The following is a 10,667-nucleotide window of genomic DNA, read 5'->3' on the forward strand; positions in this document are numbered from 1 at the left end:
CTCAATGATGACAGATGGAAAACTGTAGATGTTGTGAACTTGCTGTGACCTTGAACTTTGTCCTACTGGGACCAAAATGGACTGGGTTGGTCCGAGGGCCTAGGCCTATCTGTGGGGAAGATCTGGGAAAGATGGGTGGAAGAGTTTTACACCAAAGATGAACAAACAAACAAACAAACACACAAACAAAGCAAAGTGATCACAGTACCTCCTGGAGGAGGTAAAAAAGCTGAATAAATGAAACCACAGTTCCCTAAGGCGTCATCCACTAAAGGATCCAAACACAGACATGTTCAAATGGAAATAAAGTTATCAGGTGTAAAAACTCTGAATATTAGATTCAACAGTCAGCCGATAAACCATGAGCCTCATGGATTCATGGAAACGACACAGATACAGTTCACATGTGGACTCAGGGATTTAAGGCCATATGTTCATGCCTTCATATGTTCAATCCATATATAATGGCAGTGTCTGGGGACAGCTGAGGGCAGTCTGGGACAGTTGAGGACAGTCAGGGACAGTTGAGGACAGTCAGGGACAGTTGAGGACAGTCGGGGACAGTTGGGGGCAGTCGGGGACAGTTGAGGACAGTCTGGGACAGTTGGGGACAGTTGAGGACAGTTGGGGGCAGTCGGGGACAGTTGGGGGCAGTTGGGAACAGTTGTAGACAGTTGAGGACAGTCTGGGACAGTTGGGGACAGTTGAGGACAGCTGGGGGCAGTCGGGACAGTTGAGGACAGTCGGGGACAGTTGGGGGCAGTCGGGGGCAGTTGAGGACAGTCTGGGACAGTTGGGGACAGTTGAGGACAGCTGGGGGCAGTCGGGACAGTTGAGGACAGTCGGGGACAGTTGGGGGCAGTCGGGGACAGTTGTGGACAGTTGAGGACAGTCGGGGATAGTCAAGGACAATCGGGGACAGTTGGGGACAGTCGGGAAAAGTCTGGGACAGTCGGGGATAGTTAAGGACAGTTGGGGATAGTTGAGGACAGTCGGGGAAAGTTGGGGACAGTCTGGGACAGTTGAGGACAGTCGGGGATAGTTAAGGACAGTCGGGGATAGTTGAGGACAGTTGGGGAGAGTCAGGGACAGTCTGGGATAGTTGGGGACAGTCGGGGATAGTTGAGGACAGTCTGGGACAGTTGAGGACAGTCGGGGACAGTTGGGGGCAGTCGGGGACAGTTGTGGACAGTTGAGGACAGTCGGGGATAGTCAAGGACAATCGGGGACAGTTGGGGACAGTCGGGAAAAGTCTGGGACAGTCGGGGATAGTTAAGGACAGTTGGGGATAGTTGAGGACAGTCGGGGAAAGTTGGGGACAGTCTGGGACAGTTGAGGACAGTCGGGGATAGTTAAGGACAGTCGGGGATAGTTGAGGACAGTTGGGGAGAGTCAGGGACAGTCTGGGATAGTTGGGGACAGTCGGGGATAGTTGAGGACAGTCAGGGATAGTTGAAGACAGTTGGAGATAGTTGAGGACAGTCTGGGACAGTTGAGGACAGTCAGGGATAGTTGAGGACAGTTGGAGATAGTTGGGGACAGTCTGGGTCAGTTGAGGACAGTCGGGGATAGTTGAGGACAGTCGGGGACAGTTGAGGACAGTCAGGGATAGTTGAGGACAGTTGGAGATAGTTGAGGACAGTCTGGGACAGTTGAGGACAGTCAGGGATAGTTGAGGACAGTTGGAGATAGTTGGGGACAGTCTGGGTCAGTTGAGGACAGTCGGGGATAGTTGCGGACAGTCGGGGACAGTTGAGGACAGTCGGGGATAGTTGAGGACAGTTGGAGATAGTTGGGGACAGTTGAGGACAGTCAGGGATAGTTGAGGACAGTCGGGGACAGTCTGGGATAGTTGAGGACAGATGGGGACAGTCTGGGACAGTTGGGGATAGTTGAGGACACTTGAGGACAGTTGGGGACAGTCGGGGATAGTTGAGGACAGTTGGGGACAGTCAGGGATAGTTGAGGACAGTTGGGGACAGTCGGGGACAGTTGGGGACAGTCCACCCATGTCTGAGTCCACCTGACTGAACCCAGTGTCTGTATCAGAGACAGGTCCACATGGACACAGCAGTGCTGGACAGACCTGTCCACATCCTCAGGTGTCCTCAGGTGTCCCCTGCTCTCTGCTCCTGCAGGTCCTGAAGGTCTGGGCTTCAGTATCACGTCCAGAGACGTCCCCATCGGAGGTTCAGCGCCAATCTACGTCAAGAACATCCTGCCCCGAGGAGCCGCCATCCAAGATGGCCGACTGAAGGCAGGAGACCGCCTCCTGGAGGTAAGCACCGCCCAAGTACTGGGGCATACTACTGTGTACTACTGTGTACCAGTGTGTACTACTGTGTACTAGTGTGTATCAGTGTGTACTAGTGTGTATCAGTGTGTACTAGTGTGTATCAGTGTGTACTAGTAACTACAAAAGCACTCTGAGAGCACAGACCCCCCCAGGGCACCCCCCCCACCCCCCACCCCATCACTACCAAACTTTACTCATTTGTTCCAGTTTCGACATTTACTGAACATTTCATCCAAATCCGTTCATAACTTTTGAGTTATCCTGCACACAGAGAAAGAAACAGACAGAGAAAACAGAACCTTCATTAAGGAACACCAGATACTTTGGCTGATGTGCCTTTAATTCTTTGGTTCCTTCCATTGGTCTCAGGTTCTTAAAGTGTCCAAACATAAACTGAAGTGAACTTTAAAGTGTTTGTGTTTTAGATTCATATGAACATCTGTCCCATCTGACTGTTCTCATTCTATTTACACACTGGACCTGTTGAACATTCACAGATTCACAGATGGACTGAACAGATAATAGAGGTCAGAGGTCAAAGGTCAGTCTGTCTATTCATATGAATATAATAGGAACATGTTAAAGGAACGTCTAAATACAGGAGATGGAAGAAAGGAAAGAACCAAAGACAGAAACTATCAGTTAAAATGTCCTTTTACAGTCAGTACAATCCAGGACTGGTGAGGGGTCAAAAAATAAATAAATAAATAAATAAAATAAAATAAAATAAATAAATAAATAAGTATATATATATATATATATATAGGGCTGGGCAAGTTAACGCATTATTACCGCCTTAACGCATTCATTAGATGACGCAGACAATTTTTTTTTTGATGCCGTTTTATTTTAACTCCTATTCTTCTGCTCGTGTGTGTGTAGCGATTAGCTGCAGATAGACAACAGGTTTACCAAGAAAAGACGGACGCCCAAAACTTCTGTCCAACTCTGTTCCTGTAGACTCACTGTAAAACTGACACATACAAACAAAACATGTCTGAGTTCTGTTCACTGCCTTAGTACATTTACATGGCATTATACACTGAACAAAAATATAAACGCACCACTTTTGTTTTTGCTCCCATTTTTCATGAGCTGAACTCAAAGATCTAAAACTTTTTCTCTGTACACAAAAGGCCTATTTCTCTCAAATATTGTTCATAGATTTGTCTAAATCTGTGTTAGTGAGCACTTCTCCTTTGTCCTTTGCTGAGATAATCCATCCACCTCACAGGTGTGGCAGATCCAGATGCTGATTAGACAGCAGGAGTATTGCACTGGTGTGACTTAGGCTGGCCACAATAAAAGGCCACTCTAAAATGTGCACTTTTACTGTATTGGGTGGTCCAGGGGGGTCAGAAAACCAGTCAGTATTTGGTGTGACCACCATTTTCCTCGCACAGTCTTCTTCATGAATTCTCTGAAACAGCTTTGGAGATGGCTTATGGTAGAGAAATGAACATTCAATTCACAGGCAGAAGCTCTGGTGGAGATTCCTGAAGTCACATGACCAGTGCATATTCCCTCAAAACTTGTGACATCTGTGGTATTGTGCTGTGTGATAAAACTGCACATTTTGGAGTGGCCTTTTATTGTGGCCAGCCTAAGGCACACCTGTGCAAAAATCCTGCTGTCTAATCAGCATCTTGATCTGCTACACCTGTGAGGTGGATGGATTATCTCAGCAAAGAACAAGTGTTCACTAACACAAATTTAGACAGATTTGTGAACAATATTTGAGAGAAATAAACCTTGTGTGTACACAGAAAAAGTTTTAGATCTTTGAGTTCAGCTCATGAAAAATGGAGCAAAAACAAAAGTGGTGCGTTTATATTTTTGTTCAGTGTGCATTTAAATGAATGGGAAAAAGGCCACTAGCTCGATGCTAACTTGAATGGGAAAATCCATAGACACGCTAACGATTAGCATTTACAGATTTACTGAAGATTTACAACACCTTTTTATCCAGAAACAAAGGTTCACATCAGAGATATTTGATACTATTCATTCTGACAACAACTGAACATAAAATACTCAGGCAAACGTTTTTGGGGCCATACAAACAGAGTGAAAGAAACGTGTCTGATAGTTCCTTCTTATGTCTGAACTGACTACGGGAACACCACAAGGACAAACAAGAAAAGCACTTGGACAGTGCAGACCTCCACCAAGGCATATGAGTGCCCCCCCCCAATCACCACCAAAATTTAGTCATTTCTTCCTTGTACCAGTATCAACATTTACTGAAAAATTCATGAAAATCCCTCCATAACTTTTTGAGTTATCTTGCTAACAAACAAACAAACAAATACGCACGCATGCAAACACACAAAGCAAAGCGGTCACAGTACCTCCTGGCATAAACATCTGTTAGTGCAGCTTATTCCCACCACTAGAGGGCCCCCTTTGTTTACATTGAACACCTGAACATCACATATTATTGGGCTTATTAGTATTAGTACTGATTAGTGGGACTAAGACTCCTGTCAATCACTCACAACTGGAAATAAACCTGTGTGGACATAAACATGTGTAACAGTAGCGGTCTGTTCCATGGACTTTTTCATTTGAAATGTCTTCAGATGGTGGGGGGGGGACACACAGGTGTTTGGAAGCACTGACATGTGCAATTATTTTTATCAGTGGAGTACTGCAGTCTGAAATATCACTGAAAGGAAATACACACTGTTGATGCCGGCAACCCCCTCCATACACACACATATATATATATATATATATATATATGTATATATATATATATATATATGTATATGTATATATATATATATATATATATATATATATATATATATATATATATATATATATAATGTTTATGACTGTCCAGGCTGTTGTCTTGTATGTCCAGTCCATCAGGGTCACACCAGGTCATGTAGACCATCAGTATGTTCTGGACAAATGAGTACTGATGGAGGTCAACATGTTCAAGACACACTTCTCCTCTTCCTCTTCTTCCTCCTCCTCTTCTTCCTCCTCCTCCTCCTCCTCCTCCTCCTCAGGTGAACAGTGTGGACCTGAATGGGCGGACTCAAGAAGAGGTGGTGTCTTTGCTGAGGGCCACGCCCATGGGCGGAGCTGTGGGTCTTCTGGTTCTACGACAGGAGGAGGCGTTCCTTCCACCAGAGATGGTACGTCTGTGTGTTCCACAGCTGCTAATGTTAGCTGCTGTGTCCTGGTTTGGCTAATGTTAGCTGCTGTGTCCTGGTTTGGCTAATGTTAGCTGCTGTGTCCTGGTTTGGCTAATGTTAGCTGCTGTGTCCTGGTTTGGCTAATGTTAGCTGCTGTGTCCTGGTTTGGCTAATGCTAGCTGCTGTGTCCTGGTTTGGCTAATGTTAGCTGCTGTGTCCTGGTTTGGCTAATGTTAGCTGCTGTCCTGGTTTGGCTAATGTTAGCTGCTGTGTCCTGGTTTGGCTAATGTTAGCTGCTGTGTCCTGGTTTGGCTAATGCTAGCTGCTGTGTCCTGGTTTGGCTAATGCTAGCTGCTGTGTCCTGGTTTGGCTAATGTTAGCTGCTGTGTCCTGGTTTGGCTAATGCTAGCTGCTGTGTCCTGGTTTGGCTAATGCTAGCTGCTGTGTCCTGGTTTGGCTAATGCTAGCTGCTGTGTCCTGGTTTGGCTAATGTTAGCTGCTGTCCTGGTTTGGCTAATGTTAGCTGCTGTGTCCTGGTTTGGCTAATGTTAGCTGCTGTGTCCTGGTTTGGCTAATGCTAGCTGCTGTGTCCTGGTTTGGCTAATGCTAGCTGCTGTGTCCTGGTTTGGCTAATGTTAGCTGCTGTGTCCTGGTTTGGCTAATGCTAGCTGCTGTGTCCTGGTTTGGCTAATGCTAGCTGCTGTGTCCTGCTTTGGCTAATGCTAGCTGCTGTGTCCTGGTTTGGCTAATGTTAGCTGCTGTGTCCTGGTTTGGCTAATGCTAGCTGCTGTGTCCTGGTTTGGCTAATGCTAGCTGCTGTGTCCTGGTTTGGCTAATGTTAGCTGCTGTGTCCTGGTTTGGCTAATGCTAGCTGCTGTGTCCTGGTTTGGCTAATGTTAGCTGCTGTGTCCTGGTTTGGCTAATGCTAGCTGCTGTGTCCTGGTTTGGCTAATGCTAGCTGCTGTGTCCTGGTTTGGCTAATGCTAGCTGCTGTGTCCTGGTTTGGCTAATGCTAGCTGCTGTGTCCTGGTTTGGCTAATGCTAGCTGCTGTGTCTTGGTTTGGCTAATGTTAGCTGCTGTGTCCTGGTTTGGCTAATGTTAGCTGCTGTGTCCTGGTTTGGCTAATGCTAGCTGCTGTGTCCTGGTTTGGCTAATGCTAGCTGCTGTGTCCTGGTTTGGCTAATGTTAGCTGCTGTGTCCTGGTTTGGCTAATGCTAGCTGCTGTGTCCTGGTTTGGCTAATGCTAGCTGCTGTGTCCTGCTTTGGCTAATGCTAGCTGCTGTGTCCTGGTTTGGCTAATGTTAGCTGCTGTGTCCTGGTTTGGCTAATGCTAGCTGCTGTGTCCTGGTTTGGCTAATGCTAGCTGCTGTGTCCTGGTTTGGCTAATGCTAGCTGCTGTGTCCTGGTTTGGCTAATGTTAGCTGCTGTGTCCTGGTTTGGCTAATGTTAGCTGCTGTGTCCTGGTTTGGCTAATGTTAGCTGCTGTGTCCTGGTTTGGCTAATGCTAGGTGCTTTTTTAACTCACCTGTCTGTTGCCTCTGCGTTTGCGTCTCTAACTTCATCCCACGCTCTCTTCTGTCTGCGTTGACAGACACAGGACACATAGAAGGCAGAACAAACACACACTGGTTCTGAATATAAAGCAGGATGCTCCACGTGCACGGCTCCACGTGCACAGCTCTGTTCAAAGGTTTCCAGATGCTGTTGATTCCACTCACATCCTGGAACTTCCCACATTTTTGCCAGCCACTGTTCATGTAGTTTGTGCGATTGGACCAACTGCTGCGTTTGTACACGACACCAGATGTGACCCATAATTATCTGTGCAGAAAATCAGGTGTGATGTGGTGCACATCTGGAGCTGCATCTGAGGTGCATGATGAAGGGATGAGCTGAGAGCAGGAAGTAGAACACTGAGGATGAAGGAGGGTTTGGGTGGGTGGAGAGGCCCAGAAAGTGGTCTGGGTCAGATTTAGGACCACATATGACAGTGGTCTGGGTCAGATTTAGGACCACATATGAAAGTGGTCTGGGTCAGATTTAGGACCACATATGACAGTGGTCTGGGTCAGATTTAGGACCACATATGACAGTGGTCTGGGTCAGATTTAGGACCACATATGACAGTGGTCTGGGTCAGATTTAGGACCACATATGACAGTGGTCTGGGTCAGATTTAGGACCACATATGACAGTGGTCTGGGTCAGATTTAGGACCACATATGAAAGTGGTCTGGGTCAGATTTAGGACCACATATGACAGTGGTCTGGGTCAGATTTAGGACCACATATGACAGTGGTCTGGGTCAGATTTAGGACCACATATGACAGTGGTCTGGGTCAGATTTAGGACCACATATGACAGTGGTCTGGGTCAGATTTAGGACCACATATGACAGTGGTCTGGGTCAGATTTAGGACCACATATGACAGTGGTCTGGGTCAGATTTAGGACCACATATGACAGTGGTCTGGGTCAGGTTTAGGACCACATATGACAGTGGTCTGGGTCAGATTTAGGACCACATATGACAGTGGTCTGGGTCAGATTTAGGACCACATATGAAAGTGGTCTGGGTCAGATTTAGGACCACATATGACAGTGGTCTGGGTCAGATTTAGGACCACATATGACAGTGGTCTGGGTCAGATTTAGGACCACATATGACAGTGGTCTGGGTCAGATTTAGGACCACATATGACAGTGGTCTGGGTCAGATTTAGGACCACATATGACAGTGGTCTGGGTCAGATTTAGGACCACATATGACTGTCTTCTTCTTCTTTTTTGTTCTAGAATGCTGAACCACAGGTGCACCCCCCCACAGACCTGGTAAGACTCTGCCCACACTCATGTAAACCTCTCCTCTACTTATCCTCTGCTCCTCCCCTTTTCATGCCTGTTGTTCATATGTGTCGTCCCACCCAGCTGGTCCTCAAACACAGATGCATGCTGGGAGTTTTCCTCTGTAGTAAACACACACGGTGCTCAGTTCACTGCATCTGCATCCACACTTAGTCAGACAAATCCTCATTTCATGGTTCATCAGTATGGAGCTGGGGCTCTGAACCCCCCCCCCCCCCCCCCCCCCCCGAGCCGTGGTTGTCAGAGTGAGGGGGTGACAGTGGGGGGGGGCAGGGGGGGAGTCTGCTTTTATTTGTCAGCTGTGGATAAGGCTGTTGCTCTGGGTTTTCTACAGACTGTGGTATGTGTGGTGAATATTAACCAGCATGTTTACTGAGGGTTGAACTGGAATGGAGAACAGACTGACCACTACTGACCACTACTGACCATACACTACTGACTAGGGATGCACTGATACCACTTTTTTCCAGACCCAGTACAAGTACAAGTACTTACATTTGAGTACTTGCCGATACTGAGTACTGGTACGAGTACTTAACCCTTTCATGCATAGTGGTCACTCCAGTGGACAGCTATTCTCCAGCTGTTCTCTTGTATATTCATGGGTTTTGTTGTTTTAGTTCATATCAGCCAACACAGTGGACACTACATCATCCCATAAACTGCAATTCATCCCATTACTGTAACTTGGCTGTTCTTGATAAACCTGATCTGCAGTAACATGTTTTAGTGCAAATCAATTATTTGTTAGACAAAAAGTTTTTTTTTTTTTTTTGCATATTACCTCCATGAAGTGAGTAATAACTAGCAGTAGAATATGTTAAAATGTGAGAAAACATCAGATTAGTAGGATTATAATCTTTTCATTTGTTTTTATCTCACTTTCTGATATTGGGTTTTAAACACATTTCTTTACTTCAAAAATTAAACGCATGGACATTTTTGTAACTTCATTAAAAAAAACTCAATTGCTTTTTTTTTCATGCCCAAGGGGGGATAAAAACAAGAAAAAAGAAAAAAATCTTGACTATGGTTGTCATAATTCATACATGAAAGGGTTAATAATACTGTAACAGTTCTGAGTTCTTTTAGAAAATGTGCTTCATTGTCATACTGTCTTTACAGTCTGACTGTACCAGAGTGCTGCTCATCACATTTAACCTTATGTTTTGTTAAACATGGCATTGCCATACATTTCACTAAATTATGTTTATGTTTATGCATTTGGCAGACACTTTTTTCCAAAGCAACTTACAGGGGAAAACTAATCAAATCACTCAGTCAATCAAATTTTATTTATATAGCGCCAGATCATAACAAAAAAGTTCTCTCATGACACTTTATAAATAGAGTTGGTCCAAACCAGACTCTAAGCCAATTTACAGAAACCAACAGAATCCTCCAGGAGCAAACACTTGTAACTGGTGACAGTGGAAGGAAAAACTTCCCTTTAGCAGCAGAAAACTGGAGCAGACCCAGACTCCTGGAGGATGGACGACTGACAGGACCAGCTGGGGTTAAAGAGAGAGAGTAGAGAAAGAGAAAAAGAGAGAGCGATAGAGATGGAGACTGTGGGAGAGGGGGAGAAGGGGGGAGTAGGGGGAGACACATGGAGGCAGTTGAGGATAAGTGAGTGATGATGATGAAGGCAGGAGAGAGGCAGGACCACCGCAGCAGGTCCAGAGATAATCCTGGGAAAATCTGTGATAATCCTGGGAAAAACCTTATTAAAATACACTATATTGCCAAAAGTATTCACTCACCTGCCTTGACTCGCATATGAATTTCAGTGCCATCCCATTCCTAGTCTATGGGGTTCAGTCTGACGTGGCTCCACCCTTTGCAGCTCTAACAGCTTCAACTCTTCTAGGAAGGCTGTCCACAAGGTTTAGGAGTGTGTTCATGGGAATTTTGGAATTGTCCAAAATCTCTTGCTTCAGCAGACCAAGACATTTTGGACAATTCCATGCTCCCAACTTTGTGGGAACAGTTTGGAGCCGGCCCCTTCCTCTTCCAACATGACTGTGCACCAGTGCACAAAGCAAGGTCCATTTGGACATGGAGGACAGAGTCTGGTGTGGATGAACTGGACTGGCCTGCACACAGTCCTGACCTCAACCCCATAGAACACCTTTGGATGAATTAGAGCGCAGACTGAGAGCCAGGCCTTCTGTCCAACATCAGTGTGGGACCTCACAAATGCACTTCTGGAAGAACGGTCCAAAATTCCCATGAACACACTCCTAATCCTTGTGGACAGCCTTCCCAGAAGAGTTGAAGCTGTTAGAGCTGCAAAGAGTGGATCAATGTCATTTTAAACCCTATTGATTAAGAATGGGATGTCACTTAAGTTCA

At 45.9% G+C, this 10,667-nt stretch overlaps 1 protein-coding gene across 1 annotated transcript in view; it reads left to right on the plus strand.

The window, feature by feature from the left end:
* The window catches only part of LOC115415788 (partitioning defective 3 homolog), a gene marked incomplete at its 3' end in the record, with an annotated part of 98,072 nt that overhangs the window by 36,241 nt on the left and 51,164 nt on the right, over positions 1-10,667 (plus strand). Inside the window, exons 6-8 of the mRNA XM_030129426.1 lie at positions 2,139-2,278; positions 5,317-5,445; positions 8,244-8,279. Coding sequence (XP_029985286.1) covers positions 2,139-2,278; positions 5,317-5,445; positions 8,244-8,279 — 305 coding nt within the window. The remainder of the gene's footprint in view (positions 1-2,138; positions 2,279-5,316; positions 5,446-8,243; positions 8,280-10,667) is intronic.

The sequence above is a fragment of the Sphaeramia orbicularis genome, unplaced genomic scaffold, assembly GCF_902148855.1.
Source record: "Sphaeramia orbicularis unplaced genomic scaffold, fSphaOr1.1, whole genome shotgun sequence".
Taxonomy (NCBI): domain Eukaryota; kingdom Metazoa; phylum Chordata; class Actinopteri; order Kurtiformes; family Apogonidae; genus Sphaeramia; species Sphaeramia orbicularis.